This window comes from Mercenaria mercenaria, chromosome 4 (genome assembly GCF_021730395.1).
Source record: "Mercenaria mercenaria strain notata chromosome 4, MADL_Memer_1, whole genome shotgun sequence".
Taxonomy (NCBI): domain Eukaryota; kingdom Metazoa; phylum Mollusca; class Bivalvia; order Venerida; family Veneridae; genus Mercenaria; species Mercenaria mercenaria.
Genome location: NC_069364.1, coordinates 60,979,570 through 61,004,780, shown reverse-complemented (window position 1 = coordinate 61,004,780; position 25,211 = coordinate 60,979,570). Strand labels below are relative to the sequence as shown.

The following is a 25,211-nucleotide window of genomic DNA, read 5'->3' as shown; positions in this document are numbered from 1 at the left end:
ACTTCTTTACTCACAAAATGAAGATTGTTAGAATCTAAAAGCACTACACGGAGTCGAAAAAGTCCGTTGAAAACGTTGTTAGAAAGAGACCTCAGACTGCAACCTCCGTATTCAAAATGCATGAGTAGTTTAAATTTTGCATTGTAGCCATTGTTTAAATCACTTTCTAGTGATTTCGCTTCAAATCCGTAGAGAGACTTGCATGCTATGATAATAAGAGTGGTTTCAGGGTGGAGTTCATCTCTGTTCCCGTGTAATTTGTGTTGAAATTGTAAGGATCTAAAGCTGGTTTCTCATAAGGCGTACAAACAGCACCACCAATTATTCGATCAAACTAATTTGTATTCCACAGAGGAGGAACGCACTCAGAATGACAGCAACATTATCTGATGTCGCATCTTGTAACCGAGAAAAGTTGAAAAAAAAAAAACATTACATACATACAAAGCATATATTCTCTCCATCTATGCATTTCTGTTATTTGTCGGATATAATTAGTTTAAAGGAATGTAACTGTTTCAACATGAACAATCCAAATTTATTTTCCAATAATTTTAGTGCATGAACGCACTCAAACAGCATGTCAAGATATTCCTCTTTCTGGTCGATGATTGAATAACTAAACCACTTGAATAAACAACACTAAGCATCTCTAGACGCAGTGAGCTTAACTTCACATGCATTCATCTGGTAAGTATCTGAAAATATATAAGTAAAATTCTACAGTAAGTTACAAAACAACACTAAGCATCTCGTAGACTTAATGAGCTTAACTTCACATGCGTTCATCTGGTAAGCATCTGAAAATATACAAGTAAAATAATACAGTAAGTTACAAAACAACACTAAGCATCTCGTAGACTAAATGTGTTTAAGTTTACATACATTCATTTGGTGAGCATCTAAAAATATACAAGTAAAATAATACAGTAAGTTACAAAACAACACTAAGCATCTCGTAGACTTAATGAGCTTAACTTCACATGCGTTCATCTGCTAAGCATCTAAACTATAGAAGTAAAATAATACAGTAAGTTACAAAACAACACTAAGCATCTCGTAGACGTAATGTGTTTAAGTTTACATACATTCATTTGGTAAGCATCTGAAAATATACAAGTGAAATAATACAGTAAGTTACAAAACAAAACTAAGCATTTCGTAGACATAATGAGTTTAAGTTCACATGCATTCATTTGTTTTTTGTTTTGTTTTTCTTGGGTTTAACGTCGCACCGACACAATTGTAGGTCATATGACGACTTTCCAGCTTTGATTGTGGAGGAAGACCCCAGGTGCGCCACCTTGCATTATTTCATCACGAGCGGGCACCTGGGTAGAACCACCGACCTTCCGTAAGCCAGTTGGATGGCTTCCTCACATGAAGAATTCAACACCTCGAGTGAGGCTCGAACTCACATCGGTAAGGGGCAAGTGATTTGAAGTCAGCAACCATAATCACTCGGCCACGGAGACCCCTTGCATTCATTTGGTTAGCATCTGAAAATATACAAGTAAAATAATACCTTAAGTTACAAAACAATACTAAGCATCTCGTAGACTTAATGTGTTTAAGTTTACATACATTCATTTGGTAAGTATCTGAAAGTATACAAGTAAAATACTACAGTAAGTTACAAAACACCACTAAGTACCTCGTAGACGTAAGGAGTTTAAGTTCACATGCATTCATTTGGTTCTACAAGCTCAGAGACTGATTCTACAAACTCACAGACAGGTTCGAATGTGCCAGTATGAAACCTCTCAACCATGTTATTCTTTGTGTTTGCCAACGACCTTGTCGAAGAGGTCAATGATCTTGACTTTGATATACTTATGGTATATGGTATATTCAAAGAATATATAAGCGTACGTAGGCGTCGGCGTCCCGATTTGGTTAAGTTTTTGTATGTAAGCTGGTATCTCAATAACCACTTGTAATATGAATTGAAACTTCACACACTTACTAGTATTCACTGGAATAAACTGACTTATATTGCTGAGGATTCATTTTAGAAAATTATGCCCCTTTTTCGACTTAGCAATTTTTGGTTAATCTTTTGTATGTAAGGTGGTATCTCGGTACCCATTGATGAAAATGGATTGAAACTTATCTCACTTGTTCACTGTGATGATCCGACATACAGTGCATAGATTCCATAGATTTTCTTTGTACTTTTACAAAATTATGCCCTTTTTGACTAGCATTTTTGTTTAGTTTTTGTATGTAAGATGGTAGCTCGGTACCAAGTAATGGGAATGGATTGAAACTTCCCACACTTGTCCACTGTCATAAACGGCTTTTATATAGTAGCATTTCAAATAAAATGCATAGCTTTAAGTAGCTTAAGATCCCATGAAAACTCTTGTGTTGTACTGATGTTATTGTACTGTGCCTATGTGAGACTTGCACTGAAGATGTAAAAAGCCGAACTACGAGATATTCGTCTTTAATATTTCATTTTCGTGACAAGCAATAAGGGGAGGTAATTACATACTGGTGGAAATCACCCAGATACGCACTACATTCATTGAATTATTGTTCAGCCTAAACTGCAGTAAGATGTATACATGTCCATAAAGTCATTTGGCAATGATATCTTTGTTCAGAACCTGCCTTTATTGCCCTTAAAACAGGCCAGTTTGTGGGAGCTGGTGATTTGGACTATTTAAATACTGATTTAAACATTTAATTATACGAACAAATATCATTTTTCTGTATACATACGTGTTTTTATCTGCGCGGCCAAATGTTGGCGTTTTTGACGGGTTTGATAGGGCGGTGTTAAAATTTGGTGTAATAGCTCTCAACCGCCGAAATAAAACCCCAAATTAAACCATCTACTGGTTCTTCTCGACACTTACAATAACTAATTATATGCATGACCTGTCGAAAATGAATCAATGAAAATCTCCCAAAAGACAAGCTTCGAGTGATTGAGATTTAAATCCGTTAAATCCGTCGGAACATTGTAGCATTTACATGTAATTCGATTAAACAGTAAAACGTCCTGCACGCAGCATTTATAAGTTAGAAAAATGAAGTTAAAATAAAATGAAAATGTCGATTTTATCCCCTATTAAGATAAACTCATTAACCACTTGTACATCCTTTATTATATGTTTGTTAACGAATTGTATACGTTTTCACACTGTCGCATTTGAGATATCGACCTATAATTGACCACTTTAAGGGGACGAATGCTTTGAAATTAGAAAAAAGTGGGTGGGGTATGATAAAATTTACCTGCAAAAAAGTACAAGGTTTTGGTACATGAAATGGATACTGTTTCAACTGTTATAAGTACACAAAGGGTTGCTCACTAAAATAAAAATGAGAAAAACTGAAACAAGAAAGTTATTGTTGAATTACATAAGACTTATCGTGTACATTCAAAGTCAACAATTAATACTTTTTTTGTGCGAAAATAATAGTACTTCACCTTGTCCAAACATTTATCAATCTCCTACAGATTCTAATTTAAAGAAAAAAAGTGAAATAAGTTCATTGTCTTGCTTTTCATTTTGCATATGTAAGCTAAAACACATTATTTAGTTTGTTTACAAAGTAGTGCATAAGAAAAGATACGGTGGTCAATTAATGCCACATTCCAAAACTAAAAGAGTATATTCCCCTTAATACATTACATTTAAATTCATTTCGACAAAGAAGTCGAGTGGCTTACAATAAGGGCCTAGAAATGTTGCCATTATTAATTTTCAACTTGGTATTCATGAACTACGATGCACTTAAATATCAAAACACATTCAACAAACTTTTGAAAATGTATTGTCTTAAAAATCTCTAAAATAAAGTATGAAATTTGGTTGAGAGGTCCAATCAATGTGTATATGTGCAAAAGTAACATTCTAATCTTGTTCACAAAACTTACTAATACACAGCAGGAATGTAAATGATCAAAACTGGACGAATATACAGTTATCCTCACTTTAATGTCATTTATAATTTGTCCATGAATTCTCAACCATACTTTTCATAACTCTGTTTGCACGAGTTGCACGAGAATGCTGTCATTCACGTAAAAAAACGGGGTCAGATAAGTTGTAAATGCAATATCATCTAAACGTAATTAATGGATTATGCAGTTCAAGATAAACTTTATCTCATAACGTAATGAACAAGTATAATGTTGTAACAACAACTATACTTACACTGATGTAAGTAGCAGTCGGTTTATAAGTGACTTTATTGAATCATTTTGTAACCAGTTTGATGCACAAAGTAGTCCACTGTAAGTAATATTTTTTGATAAAAGGCCACAGAAATTAATAATTTTCTAATATTAAAGACGAATATCTGAATAGGATTCGTTATTTGATAAGAAATTATAATCATCGACATGTTTTTTTTTTTAAAAATCATACACGTGCTGACACCTAAGTTGTCTCCCGTTGTTTATTAGAGTTACCTTTCGTCCGGCGCAGTAATACTTTTTCAGTGAATCGCCGAGAAGTCGTGGGAAAATTAAAAACCATGTAAATAAACTAAAATTAACCACCTTTTCAAGATGAATTTCAAGTGATCGACATTATGCATTTAACCCGCCTGACCTATGTAGCATCTTAGATATCTGTTGTAAGGTATTCATTGTGTAGAATGTCATGCTATGCCCTTGCAATGCTAATCCCACTCTGATTTTTTTGTTTACATTTTTTATCAATGAGAAATATGGCGTCCATCCCGAGCTGAAATGACGTGGCGTTAAATTTTTACATGTTTAAGCAGACCTGGTGTGTTAGAAAGAAAATTTCATCCCTTCAACATTATTTGTAACACTGTTATTGTAAAAAACCTGTTTTTTCCTTATACAAAAGCTTAATATTTTGTGTTGAATGTACTTTCACAAAGACCTCTGTTTTCCTATTACATTCATATTACCACATCCTTATCCACAAAGTACTGAATATTACAGGTGTCCATCAGTATTAAATCAGTTTAAGAATATGTTTTTTATCTTTCCACCATCGATTTCTTGAATATGCACCCCTTCCTCATTTCTGTATGAACTGTGAATGTAGCAATATGCGTCCTCTTAAAATAATACTTGTGTCAAGAAGCGATGTCATGAAAGAGCGGTGCTTATATTTGGCGATGTTTAGAATTGGCGCATTCGTTGTTGACCGCCAATATAGCCAAAATTAAAACACTGCCAATAAATCTACGCATACAGTATTTTGTAATTTAGTGGTCTCTCTTCTTGTTTCTAGATTACACCTTTATTTATTGGATTAATTCAATCATTTGTATCGAAACATCTCATTGATTATCAGAGCTTATACATATACATGTATATAAGGAATTTCAAACGTATCTAGTTAATACTGTTTTTGTATGTTTGGTCGTATCAACAAAATAACTTTAAAAAGAGCTAAAACCTATTTTAGCGGTCTTCACAGTGCCTGAAATTATAGAATGATCTGAAATTCAGTAATACAACAAAAGGACCAAATAGGGCAGAGGTCTAAGCCTAAAAAACTCTTTCAAGTAAGGCATTTATGCAACTGTAATCACAATTAGTGCATGACCACTTGAATCACTGATTTCCAACACATTTATAATTAGTACCATGACAGATAGCAGATAGGTAAGGAGAGAGACGGTCGATTACAAACTGATACAGGAAGATAAATCGCTCTTTAAGTAAAAATTGACCCGAAAACGAGTGCACTTGGTGGGGCAACTGGTGCTACTAGTGGGACTTATCGACAAAGAGCATTAAAATGTGTTATAGGTAGAGTCATAGAAAGAATACTTTTTGAACCGGTTATGGCGTTTATCAAGAGTATCCTTAAACTCAGTGACTGATAACACACTATGTCCAATATTGGGTCAATGTCAAAATGAGGTCAGGTGTTGTGGATGTGCTGTGTGTGTTCAAAGACAACATCCATGCAAGTACCAAAACTTTGTAGCAAGAAGATTTTGAGTAATTAACTTTTCGGCAAAAGTCTAAGTAAAAAAGGGGAATAATTCTTATATAATGCTGAACAGAGTTGTCTCCTCATGTCAATAGAAGTAAATCATCAATTTCTAAAAGTGTATTGATTTTCAAGTTAAAAGCTTTGATAGTGTTTTGAGAAACTTTATTTTAAGTGAAAAATTTGACATTATTAATATGTACTTAATCAAAACAAGGGCAGATAACTCCAAAATATTGGTCACAGGGTGACAGGCCATGTCAGTATGGACTCCTCTTGTGATAGTGAATAAGTATTCCAAGTTTCAAGTTAATACCTTTGATAGTCTTTGAGAAAATGGCACCAACAAAAAACTTAACAAACACAGACGTTGACGCAGACAATCAAGTCACGATAATACCTCGACTTTTTCTTCGAAAAGTCAAGCTAGAAGCTGTTATTTTTTTCACATAAGAGACATGTGGCCACAGTGGGGCTCAAAACTATGAGCTTATAGCGAGAGATCTAGTAATATACATGTTTACGGTCAGCGACTCGAACCATTAAACCATGGAGGTAGGTGTTAGCCTCTACAATCTAAATCTAAGTTTTTTGCTGAAGTTGTGCCCTTGTTTGGTTCATGCAATAAAACTAGACATCAAACATTGCCAGCATTGATTCATGCACATGAAATATACTGCCATCAGGCTGACCACACACTTGACAACAAATCTGAGAATGCTAGCACACTGACCTATCAACTGGGTCTATTCACTTCTAATTTTATACTTTACAAATCTCACTGTGGTTTATACAGATAAACTCAGTAAAACAATCCTTTATAAACAGGTTGTTCTCAAAGCAGCAATATCATTCCAATTAACTTACCAGGCGTTGTCTGATTTGAAATATACCAGGGGCACTTCAACCACCTTAACCGGCTACATCACTGATTTTGGCAGACCAGATTGTTGGGCCCATACAAATTTCCCAGTGAACTTGCCAGGCCTGAAAGTACATTGCAACTAAATAATTGAATCAGTCATTATTTTTTCAAAGAAATAAGCGATCAAGTAAAAAATAATGGGAGGGTGTCTTCCTTAGCATTACTAGATCATGATCTTTATGATCAGAACAAAAGTTATCAAAAGAAAATCACAAAAGACTTCTTGTTTAAAACAGGGTTCCCATAGTGTTCTTCTCATAACATTCCAGTATTATTCAAGATTTTTCTAGAAAAAATCCAGAATAAAAATCAAAATACAATATAACTGGTTTGTTATCCTTTACAAAACAAATTTAAAAACAAAAAAAGAGTTCAAATATTATTCTTTTTAGGAATAACAAGAACATTTAAAATGTGGGGAGACTTGTTTTTAAAGATTCAGCATCTGATATGACATAAGTAACAATCAAGTGGTGTACACCAGGGTAGTGTCCTCTGACCCACATTTTTGAATAATACAGGTCAAAGGACGCTACCCTGGGGCACACCAAACATTGCTTGTTCATGAAAAAAATAAACGTCAACAAGCTTATCAAAAGCAGTGCTTCAATAACAGACTTAAGAAAATAAAATATATTTTGTTTCAGAAATAACAGTAATATTTTCAGTTTTTTGCAAGATTGTTTTAAAATATGTAGCATCTGATATACCTGAATTTAAAATTTAAGCAAGTGGTGTGCACAATTACCATTCAAATAGCAACTTTTGGAAGCTGGGTCATTCAACATTGATTTTATCAGCATAATTGATGTCTGCACACAAAAGTCGAGAATTCTAAGTAACTTCCGACAAAGTTTGTAATCTTGTCAAACTATATCCTTCATTTATTGGTACTCAATTAAAGATTAACTACAGTAATTAATAAAAACATGCATAAAACCTGTTTGATGATCATAATAACCTATAATTATGTACTTTATACCTGATAGCATTTAATTAAGGGGACGCATATTGCTACATTCACAGTTCATACAGAAATGGAAAGGGGTGCATATTCAAGAAATCGATGGTGGGAAGATAAAAAACATATTCCTAAACTGATATAATACTGATGGACACCTGTAATATTCAGTACTTTGTGGATAAAGATGTGGTACTATGAATGTAATAGGAAAACAGAGGTCGTTGTGAAAGTACATTCAACACAAAATATTAAGCTTTTGTATAAGGAAAAAAACAGGTTTTTTACATTACCAGTGTTAGAAATAATGTTGAAGGGATGAAATTTTCTTTCTAACACACCAGCTGTGCTTAAACATGTAAAAATTTAACGCCACGTCATTTCAGCTCGGGATGGACGCCATATTTCTCATTGATAAAAAATGTAAACAAAAAAATCAGAGTGGGATTAGCATTGCAAGGGCATAACATGACATTCTACACAACGAATACCTTAGAACAGATATCAAAGATGCTACACAGGTCAGGTGGGTTAAATGCATAACGTCGATCACTTGAAATTGATCTTGAAATGGTGGTTAATTTTCGTTTATTTACATAGTTTTTAATTTTCCCACGACTTCTCGGCGATTCACTGCAAAAAAGTATTACTGCGCCGGACGAAAGGTAACTCTAATAAACAACGGGAGACAACTTAGGTGTCAGTACGTGTTTGATTTTTAAAAAAAACATGTCGATGATTATAATTTCTTATCAAATAACGAATCCTATTCAGAGATTAGTCATTATTATCAGAAAATTATTAATTTCTATGGACATTTATCAAAAAATATTACTTACAATGGACTACTTTGCGCATCAAACTGGTTTCCGCTTCAATTGTGAGGCACTTCCGTTATACTTTTTGACAACAATAACAAAACACAAAATGAATCAATAAAGTCACTTATAAATCGACTGCTACTTAGATCAGTTTAAGTATAATTGTTGTTAAAACATTATACTTGTTCATTACGTTATGAGTTAAGAGATAAAGTTTTTCTTGAACTGCGTAATCCATTAATTACGTTTAGACGATATTGCATTTACAACTTATCTGACCCCGTTTTTTACGTGAAAGACAGCATTCTCGTGCAACTCGTGTAAACAGAGTTATGAAAAGTATGGTGGAGAATTCAAGGACAAATTATAAATGACATTAAAGTGAGGATAACTGTATATTCGTCCAGTTTTGATCATTGACATTCCTGCTGTGTATTAGTAAGTTTTGTGAACAAGATTAGAATGCTACTTTTGCACATATACACATTGATTGGACCTCTCAACCAAATTTCATACCTTATTTTAGGGATTTTTAAGACAATACATTTTCAAAAGTTTGTTCGATGTGTTTTGATATTTAAGTGCATTGTAGTTCATGAAAAACAAGTTGAAAATTAATAATGGAAACATTTCTAGGCCCTTATTGTAAGCCACTCGACTTCTGTAACGATAAATGTTTAATGTATTAAGGGGAATATACTCTTTTAGTTTTGGAATGTGGCATTCCTTGACCACCATATCTTTTCTTATGCACTACTTTGTAAACAAACTAAATAATGTGTTTTAGCTTACATATGCAAAATGAAAAGCAAGACAGTTTTTTTCTTTAAATTAGAATCTGTAGGAGATTGATAAATGTTTGGACAAGGTAAAGCACTATTATTTTTGCACAAAAAATATTGATTGTTGACTTTGAATGTACACAATGCGTCTTATGTAATTCAACAATAACTTTCTTGTTTCAGTTTTTCTCATTTTTATTTTAGTGAGCAATCCTTTGTGTACTTATAACAGTTGAAACAGTATCCATTTCATGTACCAAAACTTTGTACATTTTTGCAGTTAAATTTTATCATACCCCACCCACTTTTTTCTTATTTCAAAGTATGCGTCCCCTTAATAATTAGCATGGCAATATTTGTGATTACTCGTAGCCATTTTGTGCGTTTTTTCCGGGTTATTTCCTTTTGGAAACCTTTGTACGTATCCATGTGGATTCGTATCCGCTACTGTTACTTTCAAAGCTTCTCACTATTATTAGCCCCTTTTACTGGCAAAGCTCTGATTCAGAAAAGTCGAGCATGATGTCTTATGAACAGCTCTTTTTCTAACTTTAAACTTCCATAACATATTACCGTGTTCACACTAGCAGAACGGTTTTATTTTAATCGGGCACTAATTGGCTATAATTGGTATTTGACATTCAAAACCCATCAAAATATAATCTAGTTTGCGTCCACACTAGGCAAAGAAATGTGGTTTAAATATATACATGCAATGTTGGAAGTTAACAAATATCTTGCAATAAGCAAAAAAGGTTACAAAGAATTGAGGCCAACAGAAACAAGAAGGGGTCATCAATATTTGAACTTCTGTGTTCGTCTAAGAATTTATGTTCATTCCATCTATGGTCCATTCTGAGCGTCAGCATGACTCCATATCACAATTTAATGTTTTTGTTTCAACAACAGTCCAATTACTTTTGCCAGCCACAGCATCAATTGTTTGATACAAAAGAGAAACACATGGTATTCTTCCTCCAAAAGGTAAGATGTGTGGATTTGGGATTGTAAAACCAGTTATAACCCACATTTGCGTTCACATTTGTAAAATAATGTAGCATTACTTTTTAATGTAGTATTAAAACCACCTCCCGAGGTGGTTTTAATGCTACATTACAGAAACCACTTGACCTTTACAAAATTCACGTTTTACACCACATATAGTGTGGACGCAAACGAGTTTAAAAAATAAACCCAAGTTAATGTAGGATTAAAAACGTAGTCTGAACACGGTAATATTAAATTTGTTGAAAACAAAGTCTCAATTAAGGACTGAAATGGAGATTAACGTGCATAAACATTAGTCTACTAAATGATTGGAAAATTTGAAAATGGAAACTGGTCTGAAAACAACTCAAAATGTAAATTCCTTACCCCACCAACTTTCGTAAAAATGCAAATGCTGATCATTTGGACAGGAAAAACAGAAAACAGATAAGTTAAATGCATCAATAAGTATTTACCCTTACCAAAATAATGTAGATTGATGTTATTAAATAAATTAGTATGTTTTTCTTTATCCAGTTTTCAATGAAATAAATCGATTTTTTGTAGCATGTAATTTGGTAAACATTTGAAGAAAATGGCGTAACTCACTAACTGCATAAAGGGGAAATAACTTTAACGCAACTAAATACAAGTGTTATGATATATTATAGACGATGTGCGCGTAGTATGTATTTATTTTGATAATTATCCATGTGAGAACAATCTGGGAGTAGAATTTATAAACATGTATACACTTTTTAAGTTTTATGTCCGTAAAAGGTAGCGCACCAAACAATTTTGGCTTGATTTTTTTCAATGGGGCGAGCGCAAGCCAAAACACAAAGCTGTAAATATACGAGCGGCAATTCCGATGAACAACTTCTTAATTTGGAGAGGCCTAATCTTGGTATATTTAATTATTTTTACCCCACCCATTATTTTTCTAGACCAGAACGAAGCAAAAAAGTGGTGCCATCCACGACGAGGGCGGAGGACACATGTTAAATTTCCCCGGATGTTCGATGCAAACGACTCTTGAAACAACGCTTTTGCCTTTCTAAAGTCAGAAAAAAAGGAAATAATCTAAAATATTTACCTGCAGTTCTTCGTTTCGTACGCCACATTTCCATGTGTACAAATTAATGTAGTGAGCATGCGTGGCGACCTCACTTTCATTCCAGCAGTTTGGTTCCCGGCTGTATATTTCCTCCACACGGAGAGAACGTATGGAAAAAGACGGGGGACCAGTTTACTTTAGAATGACGTAATGACATTTGGAATGATCGACTTTTACCGATGATAACACATTCGGTTACTTTCTAAAATTTCACGGTACTGTCCATCAAATCGAGTCCAAATGTAGAAAGGACAATTTACTGGGGTTAATTCTTTTTATGATTAATGACCCCAAAACGGCAAAATAAACACAAAATCTCAGAGTGTATGTGGGGTTAACACCACATGCGACTTTTAACCCCACAAACATGAAATAGTCAAAAGAATAGCCCCACAAAGCGCTCTCGTAAGAGCGGAAGGACGGACAAGGGCAAATCTATATGCCCCCACAAAAGAGGGGGCATGAAAAAGGTATGGGCAGAAAGTCACCTAATGACACATATATTTTTGGTTATGAAAGCTATGCTTAATTCTTGTTGGAAAAGTCACAGTTATTATTTGTTTGTTTGAATGTTTCTTAATAGTTTCCAATGGTCACCCATTTGGGCGACACCTACAGAAGACTTCAAGGAATAGTAGTGGAAAGATAGTGAAAGATACAGCAAATGCCCCTGGTTCCTTAGCATGCCTGGTGTAAAGCATACATACAAGGGACTCTTAGGTCACTGCTAAAAATTTTAGTTGGAGAAGCAGGAGCTTGATTTCACGAACCCTGGTATCAGAGTCAGATAGTGTTACTACTGGACCACATACATATACATAACAAAAGGCTTATATATTTTGGTATCTATGTAGTAATAACCAAGTACGGTGCCCCTAAAGTGACATGTTACGCACTTTTTTCCACTTAGGTAATCATTTCGTTTTAACGAATTAGTTATTTCGTTTAAACGAAATAACCAATTCGTTTAAACGAAATCATTTCGTTTTTACGAAATGTTATTTCGTTTAAACGAAATAAAAAAAGTCTCACATTACCTAAGTGGAAAAAAAGTGCGTGACATGTCACTTTAGGGGCACCGTAAACAAGCACTTAAGTCTATTTTTAAACAATTACCATTTAGTTTCTCCACTGTTAAATGATAATTAGAATGAATTACTTTATTATGTAATTCAGTTATATTCATATATATTGAAATCTTTATTGACCAACTCCTGTCTTAATACCTTATTTCAATCGTCAGTTGCAATATTTCATTATTAAAAGTCATTCAACAAGAAAATAATTCCACTAGAAATTCTCTAAAACCTTAAGAACTTTATGGAGAATCGAATCAACATCACAGACAAAATTTCATTCATTTTAAGTCATGACAATTATGAAAAAAGGTTTTTACATATATTCATGACATTAGAACATGGAAATATTTAAAATGTCTTTTCAGGTAAGAGATTTGAGATGGTACAACAGTCAAAGGCCAATGATGGAATGACGAAGAGGTTTAGCATATCTGCTGCTGAATTACCTGAATCAATTAAGTAATATATATGAAGTATTGTAAAAACAAATGAATAATAAATGCTGCATTATTTTGATCACCTGTACATTTAATTCATCTATATGTTTTATAGACTGTTTTTGACAAACAACAAAATTTAGACTTGTTTACACATTAAACAAATTGTTACAGTAGGCAAACTTTAGTAGCCTTAATTTTTATTCGACCAAATGTCTTTCCACCAAATCTCATGGATCCAGTTTTTGTAAACCAGAAATCTATATGAAATTGGCTGGTGTAATATTTTGATGGACTGCTACTCAAATAAGTGGTATGTATCAAGTATTGATGTAACACTGAGTGGTAAATAGACCAGAACCAAATCTATAACTTACATCAATATTGTATAATACGTTTTAATACAATGATATAAATCAAGGTTAAAATATGACGCTTTGTTAAATGTTCACAATATACAAATACTTTCGATAACATTACATTTTGGATTTAACTTCCAATCTACCATTTACCCTTGATACATTCGTGGTTGAAATTTGTAACCTGCCTATAACACACTGTATATCTTCTTCTTTTTTTAAGCGGAAAGTAAACATAATAGCTTAATTACCTATACTAAGTACATCTTGTTAAACTTTTTGATTATACAGATGAACTAGATTGAAAAGGGGCACTACCATGACCTACTCATAAAATGCTTTTCAAGATTATTCCCTTACTCGTTTAGCTATGATCGTTTCCATTTTAAAAGTGTATTTCAGTACCATTCATTGGTCTATCATGGCAACATCTATAATGTCAATGAACGCTAGGGGTCTTATTAATACAAAAACGAAAACAAGTATTTCATGGTTTAAAGCATCAAAATTTCTCAATCTGCTTATTACAGGAAACACATTAATTAACGCAACATAAAATATGGCAAAATGACTGGAACGGTGAGCATTTTTTAGCGGCATACTATTCCAATAAAGAAGGAATCGCGTGCTATTAATTATTAAAGAGAAATATGAAGTAATTAATTTTACGGAAATAGTTAAAGGCCGATTATCTGCATTAGAAATGATAACGATCTTATGATTTTAAATGTTTATGGTCCGAACAATGATGATATCCATTTTTTTCAAACTAGAACTTTTTAATAGAAAATAATGACAAAAACTTTATATAGGAGGAATTTTAACACAGTATCGATATAAATTATTATAGAAAATGGCGAAAGACACCATGTGAAATCAGCGTAAATGATCATACACAACAATTAAATTTAATTGATATTTGAGTACCATAATACAATGTGATTTACGTGCATTCAATACCATCACATATCTTAGCTAGATTTTTTCTATCTCCGAATATTTATGCACTTAAACAAATACTGTGTGATTAACCTGGTTTCAAGACAGATCATTCTTATATATTTAATGTAATTCAGTAACATTGAAAGAGACAGGTTATTATAATTTAACAACAGTCTTTATAAATGAGGATTCAACTTTGAAAAGAAATATACTGAAACTGCTGAATTTAATGCGGAAGCACAGCTTGTTCATGGGAATTAAATTTAAAGGAAATATAAGGAATACTTCGTAAGATACTCGACTAATAAAGAAATAGTAAAAACAAGATTAAACTTATAAAGAAATTAAAGATTAGAAATTGAACTTCAAAGTCAGGAAATAGATATAAGAATAAAGAAAGCTTACAAGATAAACAGAACATTAACATCTTTACGTTTAAAAAGTGAATGGATTATATTAGATCTAAAGCCTAATATTGAAGGCAATGAAAAAATACTAAGTACTTCGCAATCTAGAAAAAAATGCAGAAAAAAGAATATAACAAAATTGGTAATCGAAGGACAAGAATAATAATAAAAGAGATATTAAACGAAGAAGTTTAAATTTTATAAAAACTTGTATAAAAAACGGCAGCTGAAATCGTCCACAATAAACTTTTTTGACGAATCTATAAGGAAATTATCTAATGAAGAAAAATGTACATGTGAAGGAAAACTCACAGATAAGGAATGTACTAAAGCCCTTTTTGACATGAAAAACAATAAAAGCCCAGGCTCCGACGGTCTTACAACAGAATTTTATAAAATATTTTGGAAAGACATTAAGGTATACTTCATAAACGCTCTTAATTATTCATATGAGAAGGGAGAAATGTCAGACCTGCAAAAACAAAGTATTTTAACATTATTACCCAAACCTGGAAAAGATCAAACTTCATTAGCGAATTGGCGACCAATTAGTTTACTTAATGTTGACTACAAAATTGCAACAAAAACTATCTCTAATCAACTTAAAAACGTTTTACCACATATTATAAGTTACGAGCAAACTGGATTCATGAAAAGAAGATATATAGGAGAAAATGTGCGCCTTATTTTTGAAATCATAGAATATCTCAATCAACAAAATTTACCTGGTCTTCTTTTGTTTTCAGATTATGAAAAGGCATTTGATAGTTTAAGCCATGATTTTATAATGCTAAGTTTAAAGCACTTCAATTTTGGACAGTCTTTCATAAAATGGGTAAAGCTCTTTTATAGTGATATCACCAGTCTGATTATTAACAAAGGTTTTTTATCAGAGAGTGTTCAAATTGAACGTGGGGTTCGACAAGGCTGTCCTCTTTCTTCTTCGCTGTTTATCGTTTGCATGGAATTATTAACTAATACTATAAGAAAAGATGAACACATCAAAGGAATCAATATAGGAAATACTGAAATAAAGCAAACACTTTTTGCAGATAATGCAACATATATTAACAACGGTAATAAAGAATCGTTTGAGAGATTAATAGATGTTATAACTGATTTTGGCAATGTTTCGGGACTTACTCTTAATATAACAAAAACAATAATACTTAGAGTAGGATCATTAAAAAACTCAGATGTGAAATACGCAACAAAGAAAGATTTCATTTGGACATCAAAAAGCGCAAAAACTCTTGGTATGACATTTTATAATGACAGGGAATCAAATATAAAATTAAACTTTGAGCCGAAATTACAAGAATTCAAAAACTGTTTAAAACAATGGCAACACCGAAAGCTCACTCTTTTAGGTAAAGTGACTGTAGTAAAAACGTTTGCTCTGCCAAAACTCATATATCCCTTTACTGTCTTGCCGAATCCATTAGAAAACATTATAACAGATATTATCCGAACGGTCTTCAGTTTTATATGGGATAATAAATCCGAGAAAATAAAACGTAAGGTTTTAACTAAAGACTACGAACTAGGAGGGTTAAAATTAACAGATATTAGGTTATTTTTGCATTCCATAAAAGCCTGTTGGGTAAAACGAATAATATGTGACGAGAATAAAGGTCCCTGGAAATTATTTTACGTAAATGCTCTTGAAAAGTTTGGTGCTCAATTAGTTTTTGAATGTAACTTAAATAAAGATGACATAGATCTTATCTGCAATAGGAATATATTCTTAAAAGATATTCTAATTGCTTGGTTTAAGATTAGCCATGAATACAACCAAATAAGAGAAGATATAAACCATGTTATATGGAATAACTCGGAAATACGAATGCAAAACAAAACAATTTTCTGGAATAATTGGTATGATAGAAATATAAAATATATAGACCAGTTGTTCGACTTTCGGCAAAAATGTTTTTACAGATTTAATGAAGCGAAACAAATGTTAGACTTAGAGGAACATGATTACCTTAACTATTTTAAATTAATAAAGAGTATTCCAAAAAGCAGCATAAAATATATGACCCAAAATTTCTTAAATAATAATAGGGACAATACATTAATTAATAAAATAAAAAACATTGATAAACCTAATCAATTACTATATAAAATTCAAATAAAATGTATGCCCATTGAAGACATAAAAGCAGAAAACAAATGGAACGATGTTTTTGAAAATCGCGACATTAACTGGAAGCGTATATATACAGTACCGCTTACAACTACTATTGATACAACACTTCGAAGTTTTCAGTATAGATTCTTAATGCGTTTGTTACCCACAAACAAATATTTATATACATGTAAACTGGTCTCCAGTAATCTATGTGATTTCTGCAACATGAATATTGAAACAACCGAGCATCTGTATTGGGAGTGCCAGCACGTGCAGGCTTTATGGAATAGACTTAACAATTTTTTCGAAACTAAAAATAACCCCTATACAGTCAATTTTGAAGATGTCTGTTTTGGTTGTATAGGAAATACTAAAATGAAAAGCGCAATAAATTTTGTTATTATATTATGTAAGTTTTTCATTTTTAGAATGAAATACAGGAAGACAATCCCAATTTTTAAACAGTTTCTTGAATATCTATATTTGCGTATATCCCTGGAAAAAGAAATAGCTTTAATGAAAGATAGATTAGATAAACATGAAGCCAAATGGTCTTTTCTAACTGAAATTTAGCCACCCCAAAAATTTTATTCTTTTTTAGCATAAATCGAATATAATTTTTCAATTTAAATGGAAACGATCCCATTTTTTTCTTCTCTTATCTATCCCCTTCCTTTTTCATCAATCAGCATCACATCTTCCTTTTTTAAAAAAAAACTTTCCTTTTACATACATATGGAATATTATAATTGAATCGATACATATTTGATAAATATGATTGAAAAACTGAAACTTATATTTATTCATTGTGTTGTTTGCATTTTATTGCATTGCTTTTGTATACTGGATTATAGTATTGTGTGTATGTTACTGTTTTCATGTATGTAAAGGAATAAATGGGGTTACCCATATGGGGCCTCAAAAAAAAAAAAAAGAAAAAAAAAAAACTTACAGAATGCTTGGTTTTCATAGATATTTTCCATCTGCCTTCTCTTTCTGTCCATAATCTCCTTCACACAATCATGGATTAACGCATACTGTACCTGTTATAGATAATGGATAAACATAAATGTTACTGTAACAGAAAAACACGTACTGATGCTGTACGAGATAATAGACAAGAGGACCATGATGGTCCTAAATCGCTCACCTGTCCCCACATGTATGACGTCGTTTTTTCTATTATTTGACATAGTGACCTAGTTTTTGAGCTCATGTGACCTAGTTTTGAACTTGACCTAGATATCATCAAGATAAAAATTCTGACCAATTTTCATGAATAAACATTGAAAAATATGGCCTCTACAGAGGTCACAAGGTTTTCCTATTATTTGACCTAATGACCTATTTTTGAAGGCATGTGACAAAGTTTTGTACTTGACCTAGATATCATCAAGATGAACATTCTGACAAATTTTCATGAAGATCTATTGATAAATATGGCCTCTAGGGAGGTCACAAGGTTTTTTCTATTTTTAGACCTATTGACCTAGTTTTGGACCGCACGTAACCCAGTTTCGAACTTGACCTAGATATCATCAAGATGAACATTCTGACCAACTTTCATAAAGATCCCATAAAAAATGTGACCTCTAGAGTGGTCACAAACAAAAGTTTACGGACGCACGGACGCACACACGCACGGACGAAGGACGACGGACGCCGCGCGATCACAAAAGCTTGCCTTGTCACTTTGTGACAGGTGAGCTAAAAAAAGCACAAACAGTTGCTGTAAAAGATAATAGAAAAATACAAACTGTTGCTATAAGAGATAACAGATAACACATACTGTTGCTGTGATAACAGATAAACACATACTGTTGCTGTGATAACAGATACAGTAAACCTCATTTATAAGGAACTCGGATATAAGGAACACTCGGTCATAAGGAATAGTTTTCAATTCCCCGATCTAATTCCTTCTTTTTACAATGTAAAAATCCTCGGTTATAGGGAACTCGGTTATAAGGAAAACTCGGTTATAAGGAACACTTTTTTCCAGTCCAAAAGTACGCAGTTCAATGGAAAACCCCTCGGTTATAGCGAACAGACATAAAGATTGACAATTTTTGAAAACCGGAAATAAACAGGAGAAACGGTGTTGACATCGGAGTAACGTCGTCACTTCCATGTGCTTTCATGTACATGCATTAACACAAGTGAAGCGGTCCGTGCAAAATCCGTACCTCTCTCAATTTTTGGTCAAAATGGAGTTAAGGCATTTATGGCATAAAAAAGAACATACCGCACCTGATTAACTTCCCCAGCAGCGTACTATTCTGTTTAAGAGTGGAAAAAATGGTATATGGTATTTTACGTATGCAACATCGGGTCTAACTCCACAATGAACCGACTTCAAAATGAGTTAAGGGCTTTGATGGCTGTTTCGGTTAATGAAAAGAACACAAGCCTAATGTAAATAGACTATATCAATAATTTTAGAAGTCATCAGGTATGTGAAATTAATATTTCATTGATATATTTAGGCAAAAATGATTCGCAGATCATAGTTCAAATGCAACAATGGTCCTAACTTCCTGGACTTAGAACCTTTGTTGCATAACTCCATGGACTTAGAACCGTTGTTGCATATGCATAATCGACAAAAACAAGAGTTTATGTTATAAAAATGATATAGATAGTGCAAAATACACGAAACCTTGTAATACGACTGTTTGAATAGTATACAATCTACAGCTGCAATTATTTTGTGAAATATCATATTTCACCAACATTTTACAAAAGTGCGTTTTCCCAACATTTTTACAAAATGGAGATAGGTACCTTTTTGCAGGAACACCTTCAGTTATTTCATTTCTATGATCTTTAGTTTGTTAATTCACGGATACGATAAAACAAAAACATGTAATATCATCATTTACATTTACCAAGTACTAGCAGATACATATATGAGGTATTTCATGTTAACAATAGTAAACAAAAATCAGTCACGGTTACGTCAGATTCACTAAAGACGTACATATTGGCTTAGTTAAAGTTTAACACCATGTTTCAACACTATTCCAGTCACTCCCTTACCATCTCTCCAGAAAAGGACCGGTACTAGATTCGCAACTTTCTCACATAAAGATTCATGGTCGGCCCAGAGTGTGAACACATAGCTCTTTTCAAACGTCAGTCAAATAGTGTTCGCTATACAAATTGTGTTCTTTATACATACCTCGGTTACAAGGAACTAGTTCGCTATACGGATACAAGGAACCTCGGTTATAAGGAACAATTTTTAGAGGTTCAAAGCTGTTCCTTATAAGCGAGGTTTACTGTAAACACATACTGTCTCCATGCTAAATTATCAAATCACTGTTGCTGTAACAGATCATAAAAATTCAAGGATACACATACTGATATCAAACAAGATCACATAACCACAGATAGAAATAATAAAATCTATAGACTGAGATGGTAACTCATAATTCAGATTTTTTATCCTTAAATGAACTGTTGTTATTGTTTTCATTGGACTGTCAGGAAGAAACAGATCTAGATGTTGCAAAATGCTTTATCACCTTTTCAGTTTTTCGGGACTATTGTAAATATATGTACCTCTGATCGCACTATGTGTCGTCTGTTCTCCCTCAGTTTGAGGACCAAATCAAATATGTCAATATCGACATCAACGTCATGTTCGTTAATGAACTGCATCAGGTAATCCACCGCGATGTACGTTCCTGTACGACCAACACCCTCACTGAAACAACATAATGGAATAATTAAGAATGGTAAATAAGAAATAACAAATTTGAACCTTATTCAATCATTTTTTCTCTCTGTTTTTTTCATCAGTGTTACACAAAAATAATCACAGGTTATCATATTAAAACAATTACTTTGAGGCTATCTGTACTGTTCATAATGCTGACATAAATACACTTGTAACATAGTTTTACACTTTAAATTATATGTCTGTTTTATTTACGTATCATGAAAATATGCAAAAATTACATTTAAACTAAACTATAAGTCATAAAAAATTTATTGCTAGATTAAATAACCATCCCCTTTCTATTTCAGCTTTATTCCCACATGTCCTTTTTTTTTTCAAAAAAAAAATGTGCTGATCAATTTTCTAGAAAAGACATCTGTCTTTAAGTTATTGTTGCTGCTGTTTAATTACAGTATTTTAGAAATCTGAAACAGGCTAGCTTCATGACCAAATTATAACTCGCTACAATTATTAAGCTATTTGCAAATAAAACGGATGAAAAAAGTGCCATGAACAAGAATATACAGGGTAATAAAGCTCGAAGCCATACCTGCATTGTATTATCATAGGTCCGGAGGTGTCAGGAGGAGGCTGGACTTGTCTCACATACTGGATGAAATCTAGAATAATGTCAAGGTAAACATCGTTCTTGTAGTCTAGCCAGCTCAGGAAATGGAAGTGCTTCACTACACGGGTTGTACTGCCCTGCAATAACATAACAATGCATACAATCAAATTTGTCTTAAGTAGCCAGTCAGATGAAATAGCCCCAATGGTTGCTTTAGACAGATAACATCTTAAACCAACTGCAGACTTGTTCAAGCCACTTTTCACTGACATTCTTCATAATAAATGTCATGAATATGAATCAACAGTCAGTCATGTTTATTAACATTTTAGATGGGATCATGTTTGAATCTTTCTTCTTTCTACTGCAGTATTTCAGTATTTTTTTTTTCAATGCACATTATTACATACTGAAGTAAAAACTAGAAATACATTCTGCATGCCCATGGGCAGAATGTCGAGCCCACCAGACCTTTTCTAAGTGTGACCTTGACTTTAGACCTAGGGATCTGGTTCTTGTGCATGACACTCTGTCTCATACAGCTGAACATTCATGCCAAGTTACATCAAAATCCCACCATGCATGAAGAAGAAATGCTCTGGAAAAACTTCAATTTGACATTTGACCTCAAACTATGATCTTGACCTTTGAAATAGGAACATGGGGTTTATGCATGACACTCTTTCTCAATGAGGTAAACAGTCATGCCAGATAGAAACAATATTGGTCCATGTACGTCAAAGTTATGGTCTGGACAAAATCGGATAGACGCACGCACACACATACACCAACCGGCTAAAAGTGACGACTCATCACAAGCGGGCTTGACAAAAAGAAACACAAACTATCAGTCCAAGCAAGATCTAAAATCACAATCAAAAGACTTATACAGTGTCAAACTTATGTCAGACTTAAAAACCAATTATTTCACATTTTCCTACTTACATTGGTGATCTTGAACTTTCTGAAGTCGTATGTACGGATGTCGGAGTACGATGTTGTCTCAACAATGACATCTCCATATTGCTCTGGCTCTCCCACTTCATCTGGCCAGTACTTCTCACACTTAAACTGAAAATGTAAAAATATAGTATTACTTGGTTAATACAAATTAAATAATATGAAATATCGTAATTTTCTATCATTTTGTAACTAGATAAGAAAGCCTAAATGGCAAGAACTGTATACATTAACTGGTAATGGAGTCTAGCTTTGTTACAGACTACCTTTGTTACGCAGCAAACCCCAGCGCATGGCCCTTGTACTGACACCACTCCTATATAAAACAAACCGTCAATAGATTTGAACTCATTATATATTTGATATTTTTCAGAAAAAATAACAAAACTGTATCAACTTGTTAACTTTTAATTATTTACATTGCAGAATTTATAAGCATCAGATATCTAATGTCCCTATTATACACAAACACAATAGCAAACTAATTAAATCATGAGAACATTTTCAGTACTAAAGGTCATAATTCTGACTGCAGATACAGAAAGGTAAACTAGAATGCTGAAGCCCAAAGGGCAACAATGTTGAGTCAATTATTTGTTGTCACACCGCCTGAATGTCTCAAACATTTCAGCCAATTAAAACAAGTTTCATTTCAATATCTTGACCAAAACTAAAGCTATATAACAACAAGAACTATTACTATTAGTGACAAATGCCCTTGAAGCGTTCCCAAGAATGCTACAGTTGTCTGCGCAAAATATGCCAAAATAGTTTAGGTATGAATCATTCTGTGACCTTGACCTGAGAGACCAGGGTCATAAGCCCGACACACTTTTCACTATGGTTAACACTTGTGTCAAATTATTTTCAAATACCCCTATGAATATTGGAAGTTACAGCCCAGACAACCTTGGGCAATGGTTGAATAAGAAAACTGCTATGGAGACAAAGTCTTCTAAGTTATATCAGTGAATGTATTATCAGTATCAATCCTGCTATATCACCTTCTGTTCCTCCTTGCATAGTGTTAACAAGACAACCACAGACACATTCTGTTCCCATGTCATTCTCCAGAAATCATCAATCGTTCCTGGAATAGGCCCTTGGCATCCAATATATTCCCGGGGTGAACTGTACCCCTATAAAGAAATAAAAATAAATCACTCTTAAAGCCATTTCAAATTAGTGCCTAGCATAGGGCTCTCACAACCAATATACTCCAATGATGAATTACATTCCTGTAAAGATAGACAGTAAAATATACTTAAATAACATTACAGTACACACTTCAATCTTCAAAGAAGTCTCAGATCTAGAGAGTCAGCACTGTATATGCATATATTGTTAACATATCCTTCAAACAAATTGCGCATGCATTACAAGTTGCCCTGTAAACAATAGCTGTCTGATCGCTCTCAACTTTTCTCAGTGCTTGAATTTGAGCTTTGCCAGTAAAAACTTTATAAAACTTTAACCTAAGAATTCTAAGTTAAAAAGGGGCATAACTCTGTCAAAATTCAAATCAGAGTTATGGGGATTGTTTCTCCTGGTGCAGACTTTGATAATAAATAAATATTTTAAGTTTCAAATTAAAAGCTTTGTTAGTAACAAGGATATTTGACTTTATCAAAAGCTTTAACCTAGGGATATTTGTCGAGCTAAAAAATGAATTCACTCACAGGAAGGTAGTTGGCATTGATGTAGTCAGAACTGTCGTCCTCTCCATTTGTACTTAACTTCACTCTTGTATGGTCAACTATAAAATATCATAATTATACAACATATCACACATTTATTTAAGAAAGAACACATTCTTAATATCTTTTGCTTATTTCTTTAATATTAAATCAATAGGAAAGAAAAAACCCTGTAAATTCAAGCATGTTTTACTGATACAAGGGCGTTTATAAAAAAAAAGACAGTTTTAAAACTGAGATGAAAATTTTTGAATCATAAATCTACCAATAAATGTCTCTACCAAAAGGTACATATATAACCATAGAAAATATAAATAAACATTTTTTGTTGCTTTAATAACCATATTTTTAGATATAACAACAAAATATTAATAACTATCATAATCTCTACTAGCATTATCTCTACCTTGCCATGTATCTTTAATCCTTACCATGCTGGACATGATTGATTCTGCTAATGCGATCAGTATCTTTTTGGTAAACACCTTTTTAACAGTTAATGGTACTATCCAAATAAAACGAAGGACCAGTTCATTTTGAAATATAGCAGGTTAAAGATTAATATTACAATCAAGCGATCGTGAACTTACATGGTATGATATTTATGTATCTGTTCCTCATTATGTTCTCCATCCTTTCACCTGCCTCACATGCATGCATCGGACTGAGTGTTTTCAAGTCCTGTAATTTAAATACAGAAATAATTTTTTTCCACTTTTCTTAATTCTGAAAAGCTTATTTTGTATGGATCAGATACAGGTCAGTCTTGTAAGAACTATACCTAGCATACAATAGTATATGATATCCTCTCAAACAAACAGTACATGTATTTTTTCAATAGGTTAAAGTACCAAGACACTTCTGCCTGGTTTTAAATATGTAACAAATTCACTCCCCACACCCCCACCAAAAAAGTCTGAAAAACTGGAAGTGATGACATAATGTCATTTAACTTTAAAACATAGAATAAAGCCAAGATCCAGCAAATCAAAACATAAATCAAACAACAAATACGTGTAAACAGCAACTGTGTGTTAACTGATAAAACTTGAAATGTATCTACCTTCATAAAGATTAAATATATGATTAACTAGAATTGTGCCCATAGTACATGGATACACTCCCCCCCCCCCCTCCCTCACACACACACCATACACACACTGCACCTTCCTCTAACAAGCAAAGTTTTTAGTAAAGACGATCTTCACATGATGTTCCACTAAATGTCTGAAGCAAATTGTATTCAGATAAGGTTGAGTATCTGAGCAACTTTGAATCCATTTCTTTAGAAAGTGTATGAGAAGTTGAACACACCAAATTTCTTCACTATGGCCTATTTTGTGAAATTACGAAATGGTTTTGCTTTATGACC

At 33.1% G+C, this 25,211-nt stretch overlaps 1 protein-coding gene across 1 annotated transcript in view; it reads right to left on the bottom strand.

Moving 5' to 3' along the window:
* Positions 1-642: 642 nt before the first annotated feature.
* The window catches only part of LOC128546154 (receptor-type tyrosine-protein phosphatase eta-like), a 37,090-nt gene continuing 12,521 nt past the window's right edge, over positions 643-25,211 (bottom strand). The window contains exons 6-15 of the mRNA XM_053542230.1: positions 24,430-24,520; positions 23,822-23,898; positions 23,147-23,281; positions 22,128-22,253; positions 21,165-21,319; positions 20,455-20,599; positions 17,843-17,933; positions 1,526-1,601; positions 1,089-1,105; positions 643-698 (exon numbers count right to left, since the gene is read on the bottom strand). Coding sequence (XP_053398205.1) covers positions 643-698; positions 1,089-1,105; positions 1,526-1,601; positions 17,843-17,933; positions 20,455-20,599; positions 21,165-21,319; positions 22,128-22,253; positions 23,147-23,281; positions 23,822-23,898; positions 24,430-24,520 — 969 coding nt within the window. The remainder of the gene's footprint in view (positions 699-1,088; positions 1,106-1,525; positions 1,602-17,842; positions 17,934-20,454; positions 20,600-21,164; positions 21,320-22,127; positions 22,254-23,146; positions 23,282-23,821; positions 23,899-24,429; positions 24,521-25,211) is intronic.